An 18,712-nucleotide genomic window follows, 5' to 3' on the forward strand; every position below is an offset into this window, starting at 1 on the left:
GGAGATTGGATGATGCCCAACAATCCAAGGGCAGTCTTCTTTACTCAGTCTACCAATTCTAATGATAATCTCTTCTGGAAATACCTTTCAGACTTACTCATAAATAATGCTCAACTATCTGGACATCCCTTAGCCCAGCCAAGTTGACACATAAAATTAACCATTACAAGGCCCATAACAATCTTGTGAGGAATGCAGGACTTACCATCCCAAATATAAGATGAACAGTCTGAGGTAAGTCAATGAACTGTCACAGAGCCTAGTGGAAGGCCACAGAGTTAGTTCTCCGTATTTAATAAATTGAAAATTGCTTTCAATTGAGTTAAACTGGCAGCTTAATTTTTCTCTATAAGTGAAGGAATATATCAGTGTGTCATGGTTAAAAAAACTTTAAAAAGGAAAGTAATAAATACATGAAAACTATATAAACACTATTTATTTTATTTTTTTAATTAATTTATTTATGATAGTCACAGAGAGAGAGAGAGAGAGAGAGAGAGAGAGAGAGAGAGGCAGAGACACAGGCAGAGGGAGAAGCAGGCTCCATGCACCGGGAGCCTGATGTGGGATTTGATCCTGGGTCTCCAGGATCGCACCCTGGGCCAAAGACAGGCACCAAACCGCTGCGCCACCCAGGGATCCCTATAAATACTTTTTAAATTACATGACCAAACATGAAAGAGTCAAGGAATGCACATTTTATTTATGGATTTATAATCAGAGTCAGTTAAGCATAAAGATAAATGTATAAGGTAAGATTATACTGAATTGTGATTTTAAAGTATTTCTTCCTAGTTTCCAGATTTAACAGAGCAATCATCCTCATTTTTATAAACATTCCTCAAATAGCAAATAAAGGGAGCAGATTTGGGAGAGAAGGGTGCAGGGTGATCACATGTCAACTTCATTTCCTCTCCAGCTGTGTGGTCTTCAGTAGCAGAGCCAGGGGACCACACATAGCACCCAAAGTCCCCTGCACCCAAAGCTTGGCCTCCTGCTTACTGCTCTGACTATAGGACATATTGTATGACCAGTGTTTCCAGTCTTTTTATAAAGAAATTGTCATTTTCCAAGTGCAAGTATAATTGAGGAAGAGGATTAAGATACAATGACCTGGGGTACCTGAGTAGTGCAGCTGGTTAAGGGTCCCACTCTTGGTTTTGGCTCAAGTCATGATATGAAGGTCATGAGATCAAGCCCCATATCAGACTCCAGGCTCAACACTGAGTCTGCTTAATATTCTTTCTCCTTTTTTTTCTGCTCACCCCTCACCCCGATAAATAAATAAATTAAAAAAAGACAGAGAATACAGTGACCTAGTTTGGGTGCAGTACTACTTTGCTCTATACAAGCATGAAACTTCTCTGTGTCTGCTTCCTGCACTATTTGTTAAATGACTATTGTCAGTCTTGGCCAACACAGAAGGACTACTGGTATATAGGAACTGATATATCTAAGAGGACACTGAAAATCATCGTATGTTCCATATAGTGAAGTATTGGTTGGATGTACCAAGTGAATGAAATATGTTTCCACAAAAAAATTCTGAAAATAGATTATAAATTATAAGTAGGAGAAAAACATTATTAATATTAATGAAGTAGACACACATTATATTGGCCAAGAGCGTGGAGTTTGGAGTTTAACAAGCCTGCATTTGCTCTGCATCCTGGCTCTACCATAAGGTGACCTCAGACCAGTGATCAAGGCTCTCCAAGCTGCGTGTTCCTGTTCTATAAAACCAGGAACATGGTAATGCTTAGATTGTGGAGAAAATGCATGTTAATTAATTGGTTGTCAATAATGTTAAACTCCCAAAGATATGAAGTGAAAAGTTGATTATCCTTTTCTCTGTTTCTGATTAATTAAAAGTAGAAATGAGCTATATGTGGGGAGGGGAGGCATTTTTCAAGTGCATCCAGCTTCTATACATGCAGATTTAAAAACAAACCAGAGAATCTGTGGGGTTTATTTGGCTGTGCACCCTTGAAAATTATCAAGTATCTTTATTCTTTCTAGAATTAATTACTTCTAGACATTAATTATGCCTTCCTAGGGACAATGGTGAAAAATTGAATTTTTTGTTAACACATTGTGTTTTCTCCAGTGCTGGAATGGGGTAATAATAGAAAGGGTGTGAAACACTGGTGTGTTACTGGGAATATTGTAAACTGGGCAAAAGCAAAAGCAACTAGCATACCACCTCCCAGTATAAAATACCATGGCAATATAATAAATAAAAAAATCAAACAAATAGAAAATAAAAACAGGAATCTTTTCAAAACCATGATCTTTTTAGGAAAATAAAGGATATCCTGAAAACAAAAATAAAATCATCTAAATAAAATCTGACGCAAACCCATAGTAAGCAGTGGGGTGTTAGCAGGCTTAAGGGCATCTGCCAGTCATTAGTCACCTAAAACTCTTGTTTTATCCTTGTGTGAGAGAAAGGGGGAAAAAAGAGTGGGCCAGCTAAATACATGGTCAAACCATTTATTACTGTCTAATAAAACCTTCATCATGAGACCCTTCCTATGTATACCGATGGGCCAAATGCTTGGGGGACGGTTGCCAATATGTATCTTGCGGAGTTTAGAGATAAAAGAAATTTCTAAAGGAAGTTTTATATGTTAAAGTAGGCTTACAGGATGGCAGGGAAAGGGTAGGGCTGGGATTGCCTTTTGCCTTTAGCAAAGAATTAACATGGAGGCAGCTGAGTCCCTAGAGGAATGTCACTCTGCCTGTTTCAAGGACTTGTCAATAGGCTGTAGGTAGTAAGGAAATTTAATAATTTCTCTTCTGCCTTTGTTTCCCACACTAATTTGAAAATGATCCCCCCAAGAAACTTTCAGAAATAAAACTATATAATGGTTAAAATGAAGAGTTTAGATGTTGGATTGAAGAATATATTACACAAAGAGAATTAGTAAAGTCTAAAATACACCTGAAATACGTTTTCCTAAAATGATGTAGGAGGAAAGAGAAAATAACTAAAAGAAGGTAAGAGATATGAAGCGAGAGTTTCTACTGTTCATCTCATCAGAATTCCAGACAGTGAAAATAGGATGGGAGAGAGGCAATATTTGAAGGGGGGGAAAAAGGCTTAGAATCTTCCCTAACTGTTGAAATGCATGAATCTTCATCTTCCAAAGTCACAATAAATTCAGAACAGGAAAAAAATCATACCTAGACAAATGAGGTGAAACTACATATTATCAAAGGAAAAATCAATTTAAAGGTAACAAGAGAACAAAACAGATGACAGTTCATTTTTAACTAGTAACAATGGAGGCCAGGAGAATAATATCTTCCATGCTCTAAAAGAAAATTATCTTGTAATAGTATACCCCATGAAATCTCTTTTGCAATGATAAGAACCAAGTAGCAATTTTCTGAAAAGTAAAAGAAGCTTTATCCCTAACAGACCCTCACTGAAGAAACTTCTCGTGGCAGCATTACAGAAAAATAAAAAATAAAAAAATAAGTGATTCTAAAAAGGCAATCTGATATTCAAGGAGCAGTTTTGAACAAAAATGTTTCATGTGTTTTTAAATATAAGCAAAAATTAACTGTATGAAATAGTAACCATTATGACTTCTTTGTTATAAAATAGCAAGTGTTAATAAAAGCCAGATGGAACTAAAATCCTGGAAAAATGTGCATACAAGTTGGGAAGGGTTTTTTTTTTTTTAATTTTTTTATTTATTTATGATAGTCACAGAGAGAGAGAGAGAGAGAGGCGCAGAGACACAGGCAGAGGGAGAAGCAGGCTCCATGCACCGAGAGCCTGACGTGGGATTCGATCCCGGGTCTCCAGGATCGCGCCCTGGGCCAAAGGCAGGCACCAAACCGCTGCGCCACCCAGGGATCCCAGTTGGGAAGGGTTGATCAGAGTTCAGTCACTCAGAGTTTTTTTGAATTGTTTGGGAGTAGAGTAGTGGGATTAGGTCAATAGATTTTACTAATTTCCATATGCAGAGGAAAATTCCTAAGGCAATTTCCTAGTGAATAGAAATGAAGATTTTAGCATCCAAAACAAGAAAAGAATGAAAGAATGAAAGGCAAATAAAAAGTCAATCCATATGAAAGAAGGCAAAATTGAAAGAAAAAAGAAAAGTTTCTGCAAAAAAAGATATAAAAGGAAGTAGTAGAAATATGTTATTTTGGCAAGCAGAATTATTGTAACCTTCTTGTCAAGGGACAAAGATGGAGAAATTAACTTAAAACAATTCCATCTTGGGATGCCTGGGCGGCTTGGTGGTTGAGCATCTGCCTTGACTCAGACCCTGATCTAGGGGTCCTGGGATCAAGTCCCACATGGGGCTCCCCCACAGGGAGCCTGCTTCTCCCTCTGCCTATGTCTCTGCCTCTCTCTCTGTTTCTCATGAATAAATAAAAATAAAATCTTAAAAAAAACAAACTCCCAATTCCATCGCTATGCTTTGTATTAGTTTTCTATTGCTGTCTTGACAAGTTAATAAGACCCACTGAAGTCAGAAGTCTGGGTGAGCTGCACTGGGTTCTCTGCTTAGGATCTCATAAGTCTGAAATCAAAGTATTGGCCATATTAGCTCTGATATGGGGAGGGTCTGGGTTAGACACTTCCAAGCTCATTCAGCTTGTTGACAGAATTCAGTTCCTTTTGTTTGTTAGGACTGAGGTCACTATTCCCTTACCCTGGCAACTCTCAAATCCCCCCAAATGGCCCCTTCCATCCCAGAAGAGACCCCCTCTTGCAACAAATATCCTTCAAGCTTCAAATCTGTCTGATTTTTTCTGTTACTGTTAAACAGTCTACGTGATCAAATTTGGTCAGTAATATTCTTTTTGCCATATAACATAACTAAGGGAGTGTAGTGCATCACAGTCACAGGTTCCACCCAGATCTAAAAAGGGAGGAATTACACCAGGGCAAGGACCATGGAGGATCATTTTTTGAGTTCTGCTTACCACATGCTGCTTTCAGGAGTCATGCCCAAAACCTAAAGAAAGAAAAAACTTAAAACTAAAAGAATGGAAGGGCAACCCTGGTGGTTTAGTGCTGCCTGTGGCCTGAGGTGTGATCCTAGAGACCCAGGATCGAGTCCCATGTCCTGCTCCGGGCATGGAGCCTGCTTCTCCCTCTGCCTGTGTCTCTGCCTCTCTCTCTCTCTCTCTGTGTCTCTCATGAATAAATAAATAAAATCTTAAAAAAAAATGGAAAACATATGCTAGGGAAATACAACCCAAAACAAAAGAGACTTTGAAGCAAATTAGACTTTGTGGAGGGCAGGGGAAATAAAACACTTTTAGAGTTAAAGAGAGTTAATATATTATAATGAAAAAAATCACTTCATCAGGAAGGTGTCTAACAATTTTAAACTTATATGCACCCTGTAATAAACCTTCAAAATTTATAAAGGATAAATTGACAGAATTTGATATTTAATAAACCCACCACCATAATGTTTATGTTAAAAAACAAGCATTGAAAATGAATGAGGTAAGCATTCAGCATTAAGAACTTAGGGGAGAAAAGCCCCAGGAGAATCCATCAAAGTGCAGAAGGAAGAAGGTAAAGATAGCAGAAAGTAATTGCTATAGAAAGGTTTAAAATATTTTAGAAATTTGAGAAACCTAGTAAAATTGACAAAATTTTATAAGATTAATCAAAATTAAAAGATAAAAGTTACAAATAAATCATAAGAAAAATGAAAAAATTATCACTAGATATACAATGGAGATCAAAGATATAACTAAACGCTTCACTCTAGATAAAGCTCAGAAAAATAATAAGCAAAAGCATACTGTATTTTTATGTTTTTTTAAAAAAGATTTTGTTTATATATTCATGAGAGATATAGATGCAGAGACCTAGGCAGAGGGAGAAGGAGATTCCATCTGGGACTCGATCCCTGGATCCTAGGATCACACCCTGAGCTGAAGGCAGGCGCTCAACCACTGAGCCACCCAGGCGTCCCTGTATTTGTATGTTTATACACAATACACATATAACTAATCAATATTTTATTATACTTATGGTTACATCCAGATGTAACCAGAAAGAAACAATGGAATGGTAATTCTAAATACAAGATTTAGAATTGTGGTTACCTCTTCTAGGGTAATTTGACCGCAGACAAGTAACAGAGATCTTAAAAGACTTTGCTTTTGTTCTACTTTTTATCCTAAGTAGGTAGTGGAAACATGCTCTACAATTTATTTTTCTTCTTTATTCCTTACATATATGTTATGTACCCTTTGATATATATATATAACATTTTTAATAACTTCAATTATTAATATGTAGCTACCTCTGATATATTGACAAAACAACAGAAAAGTTTGATTAAAATACACTAGGTTTATATTTTAAGCACGTGCCCTAAAATCAATATTTTACTTAAAGTATTTAAATGAAAATATGAAGTTTTATTTTTAGACACCGAATGCTGATAAGTAGAATTTCTTATTGCAAAGATACACATTCAGGTTATTGCTTTCAAATTTCTAAGCTTGTTATTATGTTCCCCAAATATTCAGCACATAACAGTATAATTATATCTGTCTTCAGGCAAAAGTAGAACATAGAGTAATGCTTGCTTAAACTTACAAACCACGTTACTTGGTGGTTGCCTTACTTATAATCTCTCAAATTCTGAAAACAGAACACAGGTGGTTATGTCAGATGGTTGACTATCAGCCTTTTCTTGGACTTATTAACAGTAGGAATGGCAACCCAGTCGAACTTCTTTTCATTCCACCAGCCTGTATAGCTTTGTACTTGTTACCTTGTAGCGTTGTCTGAAATATTTTGAGAATTGGTATTATGTGAGAAGTATGGTAGGCTACACTATTAGTGATGCTGGGTCTGGGAGACTGAGCCAACTCTTTTGACTATCAGTAAGACAAGGATATATATTAGGCATTTCATCCAGAAAACTGAAATGCTGGGATCCTTAAAATGAGATTGAGTTTCCTTTTGAGGAGATGTTTGCTCTTTCTGTGTTCCAAAGGCTCCTTGGTTCCAATAGATCTTTTAATCACATTTCTAAAAGCACCCTTTATGTATCTCTCTATTGGTTCTCCATTCATATATATGTTCACAAAGCCTTCATATTATGGTACAGTCTTATAATTAATTTCTCTAATAATAATTACTTATTTATCTTAGCAAGACAGAGAAGATATGCATGCTGAAAACTACTCATTCTTTCAAGCCAAAAACCAAAAAATAAATGCTCAGCAGTGTAACACTGGGCAACTGTCATTTGGTAATTTGGCTACCCATAAAGAATAGCATGTCAGAAGGTGGTATAAATATTTTTCTGCTGGCTTTTTGCTCAGCAAAATCAGTAATCTTATGCTTTCTATTTATTCTAAATTATAATTCAATGTGGTGGAAAGCAAATTGTACTGGGGTATGTCGTAGTTATTTCTCATTTGTTAACACAGTATATGAAACTCTGCAGACCTTGCCTGGTAAGGTACTTTTTGATTGTGTATATTTCTGTATTCAGGTGATTTAGGTATCTTTTTCTAAATGCTTCTGTATTCTGAGACATGCCCAATTTCCTTACTTAATAATAAAACAGTCCATGACTCATTGTAAATCAGTAGGGATCCAGCAATAAGGTGCAATACATCACAAAAGCAGAACAGGCTATCATTGGAGATAATAAGCAGGTGCATTAATATTCATGCTTTATGAAACCCTGCTTGTGCTTCTAAAAAGCTGTAGAATACATTCTAGGTTTAATGTTCACCACTAGATGTTTGCCAGTGATTTTCAGGCACTTCTTGTGGCACTTCATTCAAGGCATATCTAGGTAATATAGAAAACGTTCCACCATGCTTTCCATTTACCTAATTGTATACTCAGCTAATGTTCCTTACTGAGCATGTATAATCCTTTCTGGTTGGACCTTGGGTCTTTCTTTGTCTCAGTGGGAAACACTGTTGTGTAAGACTGATTGTGTATGCATGCCTGTGTAGGTGGTATGGTGTGTGAGTTGGGGGCTGGGAGCCACCAAAAGGGAACAAACTACATGCATTGTCCTCTACAGCGCAGTATCTCCCTAGTGTTAAAGAAATGAAATTTAGATTTGTTTTTACATAAACTGACCCAAGACCGAGGATAAGAAAATAATGTTATGCTCCAAGGGATGCAAAGGTACCAACACATAAGGGTTCACAGGCTGGGCACTGTCCAACTCCCGAGGCTGCCATACGCCATCCTCCCCCAGAGTTGTTCAACACCAAAAATAAGACATATGGACATGTACTACTTTCCAGTCTTTAAAATATGTGATTCATATATGTCCTTACTTGGTTCATCTTTAAATACATTTGCAATAAACCAGATATATTGTCCACATGGACAACGTGAGTAAGTATGCATCTTAGGTTTAATATCCCTCTTGTTTGAAATCATATTTGATGTCTTCATTCTTGCATGAGTTGACAAAGATCATCCCTGCCTCTTTTTAGAATCTTAACTCACGTGTCCTTTGTCTTCCTACCTTTCCAGGCAATGAAGGGATGGGGTCGGGAGGAAAAGGGATACTCTACCATTCATGTATTCCTCCTCCTACTACTATTCCTATCACCACTACTACCACCATATCTGTTAGCATCATCATCACCACTAATTGCTGGAGAAGCTTTAAATGCAGAATGAGGAAAGAACTACTTGGAGTATGCTATTTATCCTAGCCTCTGCACTGGTCTGTTCTGTATTCTGTGTTCCTCTTGATTTCCTTTTTGTTCATTCATTCATCCATTTATCCTTTCATTTATCCACCCATTCAGTAAATGTTTACTCAGAGCTTGCAGTATGTTAGATATAATGCTAAGTGATGGGGACAGAGTGTGAACAAAATGGACAAGATGCCTGTAATCATGGAGCTTATACTCTGGGGAATGAGTGAATTAGCAGGGTTAATTCAGCTAGATCTTTTGCATTTTATAGAATCTCACATCATGGGGCACCTGGGTGGCTCAGTCGGTTGAGCACCTGCCTTTGGCTTAGGTCATGATCTCAGGGTCCTGGGATTGAGCCCTGCATCAGGCTCCCAACTCAGAGAGTCTGCTTCTTCCTCTGCTCCTCCCTCCCAGCTCATGCTTGTTCTCTCTCAGATAAATAAATAAATAAATAAATAAATAAATAAATTAATTAATTAATTAAAAAAATCCTTAAAAAAGGAATCTCACTTTATGTTCAGGATATAATTACTAATACCGGGATCTTTACTTTCTTCCTATTTTATGTGAAGAATTTATACAGTATCAGCCTTTGTCTTTATATAAAATCAGCCATCGATACATGGAGCTAGAGTTTCATGAATATAGTGAAGTTTCTTTCACACAATCTCTTAGGAATTTCTCAATTCCTCAATTCTAGCAAGCCTTTTGCACTGCTGTTTGGTGATAGAACATATTTGCATTAGAAGTTATGAAAATTTTGGGAGAAATTTGGGATATACAGCTGTAGTGTGGTTAAGGACTTTTTATTAATCTGCTTAGAAGCAAAGAAGTAAAATAAACACTTGAAAGAAATAACATGGAGCCCTGCTCACCAGCTTCTCCTCCTCCCCAGTTTAAGTGCTGACAGTTTCTTGCATCATTGGTTGTGACGTGTGGCTCATAATTCTCTGTCAGTGCTCATGTTCTTCATAATGATAAACAGTCTCTCCTTTTAGAGTGAGTATGTAAAAATGTACTCATTTTGATGTTGGCTTTGGCTATTGGTAAATGAATACATTTTGAACCATAATTCTTTGGGGAAGCAAAAGTCTTCAAACATTAAGTCTGCTCTTACAAATTAAAAGAAATTTGTAACTTTCTACCCTGAATGAACTACCCTAGGGAATTTCAAAGCATATGTCAAAATATGGATTTGCTTGGTATTGAAAACTTGGTATTAATTGCCTATTTGTACTTAGTAAGTGCCATGTACCGCCTAATAAATCTATCTAAATAATTTTTCTGGCATGTACTTGTATGTGTCTCAATGAAATTCAAATAAAAGTAACGTCAACAAAACCAGGGAAAGAATATTGCAGTGAGGGGCCGTGTGTCACTAATAGTCTTGATTAACTTTCTTAAGTGGACAAGGAGCTAAAAAATAAAAATGTCTTGATCATGATAACAATTATACAAGGACCTTTATCCAAGATTTAAAAAGTAATTATAGAAATCCATATAAATCATCTGTTGCTGATGGCATATTTTGCTGTAATTTTCATGAGATAAGAGACAACATCAAATTGGAAAACGATTATGACTGTTATTCTTGAGAGATGAAAATTCTACCTACTAAATGACCTTACAGCATGCTTAGCATTCCATTGGCTAAATACTTTTCACATTTCACTTACATAATAAATATGGGTAGCCAGATAACCTAATTAAAATTTTATATTATGACATATGCTGAATATAAAGCAAAGCTTTTCTTCAAAATCCTCTCTCAGAAAATCTGAAACTGCCTTATGTTCAAATTCCTGCAAATCTCATACTATGTTTAATTATTTTATTTTTAACAAAGTTGTATTTGGGAAAGGCAATCCAAAACAAGGTTAATTACAAAGTGATTTTGAATGTTAATAGGTCATCTGATAGGTACTATTTTTAAAAAAGAGAAGAATATCACAGATGCAGTAATTATTTTTAACAATATGGCTTCAAAATTGCCAAAAATATGTGTCACATAATAAGCCATTTAATAACCACTTTAAATAGCAATATAGAATTTTCATTTTAAAGTAGGAAGATTTTGGCAACCAAACAAAAGAACATGGAGTACGAGAATCAGAGATGCTAACTTTATCTTAAATAAGAGTAAATCGTATCTTTAACTCTGAAGCACAATCTGTGATTAAGGATTGCCAAATGTAGTGACTGTCAACCAAGTTTCAAGACAATGCTAAGAGGAGATACGGTGACTACTGATCTCAGGCAAAGTTGGCAAAGGACAGTTCTCCAAGGCAGGTGGTACTCCCTGAGAGGCCTGGAGCAATAGGGAGGGGAAGTGATGATTGTGATGATTGAGATTGGGCCCTGCCTCCTCCCCTTCCCCCACCCCCAACACTCAACAGGAGCCTCTTGCAGAATGCTAGTCCAGAAAAAACTCATTCAGTTGGCAGTCAGTTCCAAAGGAAACAGCATGAGCATTTTGTCTCTAAGAATAACAGAGGAAGAAAATAACAATTAAGTCCTGTAGCAGGTGAAGAACCCTTCACACACACACACACACACACACACACACACACACACACACACAAACTGAATCAGAGGAAAATTGTGCTTTTAAAAAGCCCAGTGAATTTAAAAAAAATTCGTGAAGTCATTGTCTATATAAGTTTTCAAAGCAATGATGCAAGAATTTTGCTTTGAGACAATAGAAGATGAAATGGGATGGTAGGCTGAGGAAAGAAATGCAGAAGAAAGAAAATTAGAGAAATAAAGATCAAATTGGATTCTCCACAAACATTAATCAACACACCCAAAATCGTGGTAAGGGACATGATTGAGTGAATGGAATGATAAGTTAGAAAAGGAAAAAGAAAAGAAAAGAAAGAAAAGTTAGAAAAGGAAGACAGAGAAAACCAGGATCTACAAAATTGTTTGTCTAAAGAATAGAACTGAAATAATGGAAAAGAAAAAGAGTAGTTAAGGATTCTCAAAAGATTTAAGAGAGTAGAGACTTGAATCTTTAGACTGAGAAGACCAATTGTACCTGGAAAAGTGACAGACAACAATCTTTAAACAGCAAAATTATTATACTCAAAATAGAAAAAAGAAAACTTTGGGCATCTAAACAATGAAAACCAGTTCACCTATAAATATGGGGGAAAATCCAGTTTTCAGTTTTTTTTTTTCAGATTTCTCCATGGCATTGCTCAACAGTATGAATTCTTTGATTCTAAGGTTAAAAAAAGAGTGATTCAGTAATTTTGCATTCAGCCTCATTATTAGTCAAGTATAAAGAAATTAAACAATTGATTGGAAGCTACATTGTTATCATGATGCTTCCTGAAGAATATGTTGTAGAACAAAGTGCAAGCATTAGAAGTAGTGGAAAAACTCCAGCAGAAGTACAGAAAAGATCTCTGAGTTTTGTAGGACTAGAGTTAAAAGAAATGCATTGTTTCTGATTATGAATCAGAATATGAGTACTCCCAGACCTAAACAGCACAGTAATGATGTATAGTGTAAGAAAGTATAGTATTTTGATTTTCTCATCTTTTATAGATGAGGGAGGAAGATACCATTTAAAGATGATGAATAAAATAGGGATATGAGATATTCAAAGAGTCAAAAAGTTAATGGGTAAAATAATGTTAAGTATAATAAGATGATAGAAGGAAAGAAAGCAGAGGGAGAAGAAGTAAAAATTAGATAATTTGGCCAATGCTCATACTGGGGAGTAAATAAAAATCTGAATAAATAATACATATGTTAAATGAAGTTTAGTTATAAAAATAATAATTAGAACAACATAGGAACATTTCAGTGGAATGCACATAGTAAATATATGGCAAAAGAAGAAATTATTTATTTCAAATTAAAATTTATTTTTTTTATTAATGATAGTCTAAAAGGGTTTCTTTCATCTTTAAAACTTACTTGCAATTTTTTGTGCAGCCTGGGTGGCTCAGCAGTTTAGCGCCACCTTTGGCCCAGGGCATGATTCTGGAGGCCTGGGATCAGGTCCCATTTTAGGCTCCCTGCATGGAGTCTGCTTCTCTCTCTGTCTGTGTCTCTGCATCTCTCTCTCTCTCTCTGTCTCTCATGAATAAATAAATAAAATCTTTTTTTTTTTAATTTTATTTATTTATGATAGTCACAGAGAGAGAGAGAGAGAGAGAGGCAGAGACACAGGCAGAGGAAGAAGCAGGCTCCATGCACCGGGAGCCCGACGTGGGATTCGATCCCGGGTCTCCAGGATCGCGCCCTGGGCCAAAGGCAGGCGCCAAACCGCTGCGCCACCCAGGGATCCCCCAGTAAATAAAATCTTAAAAAAAACTTACTTGCAATTTTATCAAAAAATTCAGGGTTCCCTTAAAATTTGAGAAAACTTCTATCAATCTTCTTGCATACATGACCTGAAAGATTTAGAAGAATTTTCCAGAGACTAACTCTGGCTCTGTTGAAACCTTGCTTAAGAAGAAACTATGTAAATAGCTATATATGTACTGGTATATGATGATGTTCAAGATACACTGTTAAATAGAAAGAAGTTGCAAAATAACACGCAAAATTAATTATGTATGTTTGCTCATTAATAACCTTAATGCCTTTGCTTGTGTATTAAGAGAGTAGCACTTATTTCTCTTAAGTGATACTCTGCTACATAATAACAATCTCGAGTGGCCCTATGTAGCCATAGTTGTTATTACATTATGACCTTTTCTCTCTACTAAATCAGTATTTTTCACTAATATCGCATGCTTAACATTAAACTATATCAAAGAAGACTATAGATACAGTGTGTAGTACCTGTTGGTGAGTAGTTTATAATTAGGCTAAGAAAACAAAATGGGTAAAACTGGAGGATGATACAGGATGCAAATCAGTGCTCATTTACATTACATGAATCCTCTATAAAACCATCTCGGATTATTGCCACCTTTGGCAGTAGGTTTGATTTTTCACAGCAATTTTAGTCTGGAACATATTTTAACACCATGCTATATCTTTATCAGTTTCTAATAATTCAACATACGATAGTCTTGTCTTTATGGAAGAGATGAGACTGCTTTCAAGCCCTTTGACTCTAAATCCAATTATTTAACACAGTCACATGAAGCAAAAGGTTTACGTGGACTCCCGGATGACAACAAAACATCAATAATTCTTACAACATCTACTAATATCTAGTGTGTCCATATGATGAAACTGAGGGACAGAGAGGTTGATTAATTTGTCCCAAATCAAAAACTTAGTAAGAGACACAACTCGGAAGTCAGCCAGGAAGGCTAGTTCCAGAACTGGTGCACAGAACAGTGCGTTAGGTGTGTGACCCGGATGGGTTATTTTGTCTCATTGATTTCTCTTTCTCCCTTGGTGGACAGATGAAAATAATGACTCACTTTATAAAGTTCCCATGATAGTTGTTAAGAAAAGTACCTCTAGGAGCTTTGTACTCCATGAAGTTCTATAGAAAATGTAAGATATTACTGTTGTCACTGCTGTCTTTGTGCTACCATTTTTACCCTCATGTCGTATCGGTTCCACTCGTAGGGAAGCAAAGTTTCCAGTTAGATTTATGTAGAGATAAATTGCTTTTACAATCACTTACTGACTTTTAAACCTCAACATTCATGTTCTCACTCAGATTACACAATACCCATGCCCTAAAATAGTTTCTATTCTGTGAAAGATTACCTGACAAGGCATAATGTGATAAGGGCTATAATGAAGTTCTGAGTTTGCACAGAGACCTCATAGGGATGAAGGCAAAGGCAAGGATTGTGATATTCAAAGAGTTAAAACAGATTCCTCCCAGCTTAGAAAGAAAGACCTGGGATTTCAAATTCTAATTATCTTCCTGTGGGAGAAGCATCAACAAGTTTCGTATTGTATTTATGCTACACAGCAACCTTTGTGCATGGTCTTCAGTCTTGCCTTTCCTGCATCTTTTCCCACAAAGACTGTCCTTGACCAACACCAGAAATGAATTTGATTTCTCTAATGCAGAAGGTAATTGGATTTTTCTTTATTGAATGCATCCCTTTAATGACTGTCTCTGCTCCTGCCAATTTAGCTGCAAGTGACCTGACATTGATCTGATGATATGACTTAAAATAAAGAGTTGGAGCTGGGGGTGTAAAAGACCAGCTGTCTGGCATCAGGGGGAAAAAATATGTTTTTTTTTTTTTTTCGCCTCATCTTGCCATTTTCCTGAGAAAATCCTTTATCCTTGAATGTCATTTTTACAAAATACGCTGCTGTAATAATTGGTCATACAGCAGCAGATTGCCTTCTTCTAGAGAATATAATAAGTATTTCCCAGAAAGTGCCCTGGAGAAAACATTGAAAATTGAATAAAATCCACCCAGTAATCATTCTGTTCCTTGGAAATATTTATTACCATGTAGATTCTTTCTGGAACAGGGTAAATATTGCTGAACAGAATTAATTAAATCTTACAAGGAACTGGTAAAACATGAAATATTTACTTAAGTATTTATTTACTTAACCTTGAGGTTTTGTAAAAATAAAATTTGACACAAGAGTTGCTATTCAAGAAAGTTACAAAGGGGTAGTGGATGAAATTGCTGTTTGGAAGAGTAACAATTCCTTCCTTAAGGGAAGCTATGATATAAAACTCTTTTTATGCCCAAGAATATATGGAATTTAAATTTTTCTCCTTTTGCCTTCATTCACTTTTTAGTAACAGTGTAACTCACTTGATCCATGCTCAAATTTTATTCTGTCAAGATAAAGATTCGTTCATTCTGACAGATAAGAATTCTCTTTGATTGAAGATGCAAAGCTTGGGCATTAGAGGGAGAAAATAAAAACTTGTCATTTTAAGTTGTAAAGAAGAAAATAATAGATGAGAAAATCGTAACTAAATTTCCTTTTAAAAACCGGTGAAATCAATGTTTTCCCTTTTGAATTTTTAGTGTTAGTTGCACTCACAGTTATCAATGTCATTAATAATTTCAAGAAGTTAACTGAGAGTTTGTATTAAAATCATTCATGGCATTTGTTGAATTTGAAGACTCAAAGCCACATCACACAAAACTATTGTAAGCCCTGTGTTAGAGCGGGCATAAATCTACAGTGTTGCTCAGTAAAGAGCAGTGAACTTCTTTTGGTTCTCGTCAACCAAGAGAAACTTGGGAGTTCTATTCCAAGAATTATCTTGAGAAAGAATATAAAGAAGAATTAAGAGTGAGTATTTCCTGGAGACTGGGCTCCTTAACCTCTGTTCTGATTGCAATTTAAATGAGCCTGTGAAGCCCTGGCATGCCTGTGAATGTTTCCAGAGAGCACTTCTTAGATGCTGGGTAGCACAATAAGATGGGCTTGCTTGAGAATTGATGTGCCTTCCACAGAAAGCCCAGGACGATTGAAGGGGTCATTGATCCAGAAGGACTCCCCACTGAAGAAAAGTCTTTCATCATAAATGATTAAATCTCACTAATTCCAGGCCAGGCCATTGTTGGAAGCTATACCTAAGTGCAATATTAACATCTTAAGAGCAAGATAAAGAGGGGCACCTAGGTGGCTCAGTGGTTGAGCATCTATCTGCCTTTGGCTCAGATCATGATCCTGGGGTCCCAGGATCCAGTCCCACATTAGCCTCCCTGCAGGGAGCCTGCTTCTCCCTCTGCTTATGGCTCTGCCTCTCTGTGTCTCTCATGAATAAATAAAATCTTAAAAAAAAAAGCAAGAGAGAGAAGTCTGTATTAATGGATGATGAAAATTCTTCCTCACTCAATTCAGTATATCTCATTCTATATGCATTTTCTTAATTTTGAATTAGCCTTGTTGGTTTGAATTTGGACATTATTAAATACAAATCCAATTAATGAAACAATATTCTTCTCTTGAAGGGAAGGCAGATTTTCTGGAAAAAGGAAAACGTGTGTGTGTGAGTGTGTGTGTACACATATACAAATATTTTTTCCTGTATCAGAAGAAAGAAGGAAATTAATTACCCACCCCATCAGATTTTTATAAATGCTTTTACAATAGGTTATCTATTTATGATACTTTGGACATTTTCTGAAATCATTAATATGGGTATGATCAATGAGCAATTTATTTTGTTAATGCATTTTTAAAAACTAGTGTTTAGGGACGCCTGGATGGGCTCAGTGGTTGAGCATCTGCCTTCCACTCAGGGCATAATCCCAGGGTCCTGGGATCGAGTCCCAGGGTCCTGGGATCGAGACACCTCTGTGTGTCTCTCATGAATAAATAAGTAAAATCTTAAAAGAAAATGAAAAATAAATAAAACCACGCATTTATATAAAATCATTTTGTCATTTCTTCATTAAGCGAATATCTTGAAGGCTTTTATATAAAAGAACCTTAGACATTGGAAGAGATATAGAGACAAATCTTCACCTTCAAGGATTTTGAAGCCTACTGAAGAGAGAACAGATGTACATAGTAAGTTAAATAGAAAGTGGAAAGTGGTAAGTGACATAAGAGGGACTGATCCAGAACTACAGTTGGAGTGGACTGTGAAGATGTCACAATGTGTGATGATGATGTGATTTTGCCAAGGCCTCAGAAGATGGGCAGACTGTGCAAGTGGGAAGGAGAAGTAGAATATTTTTTAGAAGAAAACATAGGACTGAAAATGGCAAGGAGGTATGAGAATACTAGGCTATTAAAATAAATATTCTATAAAAATGGGTCAAGTCTCATACTTCATATGTCATTTTTTTTAAGTCTAAAAGAATTATTTATGACAAACAGAGAGAGAGGCAGAGACACAGGCAGAGGGAGAAGCAGGCTTCCTGCAGGGAGCCCCATGTGGGACTCGATCCCAGAACCCTGGGATCAAACCCTGAGCCAAAAGCAGATGCTCAACCACTGAGTCACCCAGGTGCCCCCCTCACGCATCATTGAAAGAAAAAATAAGAGAGAAGGGAAGGTAATATTTTGACTAGTGATATAGGTAGAAATGTAGACATGTAGAGAAATAGTTGGATCTTGGAGTTTCTGATTTAGACAAGCAAAAACTATGGTATTTTATTTATTATGTATGTTTTGTGTCTATGAAGAGGTTAACAATTGCTTAAAGATGTCTCCTTATATAAGGTAATCTTGACTGATGTTTTAAAGCATAGTCTCAGTAGTTGACATGTTGGGTGATCTTAAATATATTCATTTGTTACATAAAGTCAAATGAACTACTAAAATTTTTAATTGAAAATGTATTCTTGATTTTGTCTCTGCATATATTCTAGTGTTAAGATACGTACATATTTTATTCTTGACAAAGTGTAAATTATATAAATATTTACACCTAAATGTAAGATTTCTGAAAGTGCTAAATAAATTTCTTTTATTGCTTCAGGTCACTGATATGATGCTTCAGGACAAGCCCTATCCTGATTGGGGAAAATCTGCAAGAGCTTTCTGGAAGAAAGGAAATGTTAGGATCATTTTATTCTGGTAGGAAATTATTTTGTTTATAGATTTTTGCCTTTCATCATTCACAAAGGACTTGAGTTGAATGTAGTTTTGTTTTAGATGCATAGAATTCTATGTTGAGAGGCATTTCCAGGGGATACTGTCTTCCATTTAAGATGATTAAAACCATTATCCTAATTATTTTATGAATTACTTTCTGCTTACACATTGTTGCCTATACACATTTACAAGAGATACATTTGCTAATACAGTAATACATATTTTACCAGAGGTAAGTAGGTTTTTGATTCAGCAAAAACAAGCTATAATTTTCATCAATGAAATCTGCTATAAAAATGTCTCCAGTAAATTCTAAATTTCCAGTATATTTGACAGGATATAATTTTGCTTTGAAGAAGTTATACAGAGAGAGAACCTCTTTACAAATCACATCTGGCTCATTGGCATTTCTTCTTTATGTAACTTCCTTTAGCTCTCTAGCCCAATCATTGCAATTACAAAATACTCCATGTCTTATAGAACTTTGTTTCGCATAGCATCACCACTATTTATGTGTATTTGAACAAGTTTAGACAGAAAACATCAAGAAGGGCACTTTTGCCTGACT

The 18,712-nt window shown here is 36.0% G+C and overlaps 1 protein-coding gene across 4 annotated transcripts in view; it reads left to right on the forward strand.

Moving 5' to 3' along the window:
- TMEM117 (transmembrane protein 117) overlaps window positions 1–18,712 on the forward strand; it is a 462,108-nt gene that overhangs the window by 282,431 nt on the left and 160,965 nt on the right. For all 4 annotated transcript variants that reach the window (XM_038577402.1, XM_038577406.1, XM_038577405.1 and 1 more), the window contains one exon: window positions 18,029–18,126. In XM_038577402.1, the coding sequence (XP_038433330.1) occupies window positions 18,029–18,126 (98 nt within the window). The remainder of the gene's footprint in view (window positions 1–18,028; window positions 18,127–18,712) is intronic.

This window comes from Canis lupus, chromosome 27 (genome assembly GCF_011100685.1).
Source record: "Canis lupus familiaris isolate Mischka breed German Shepherd chromosome 27, alternate assembly UU_Cfam_GSD_1.0, whole genome shotgun sequence".
NCBI classification, from domain to species: Eukaryota; Metazoa; Chordata; class Mammalia; order Carnivora; family Canidae; genus Canis; species Canis lupus.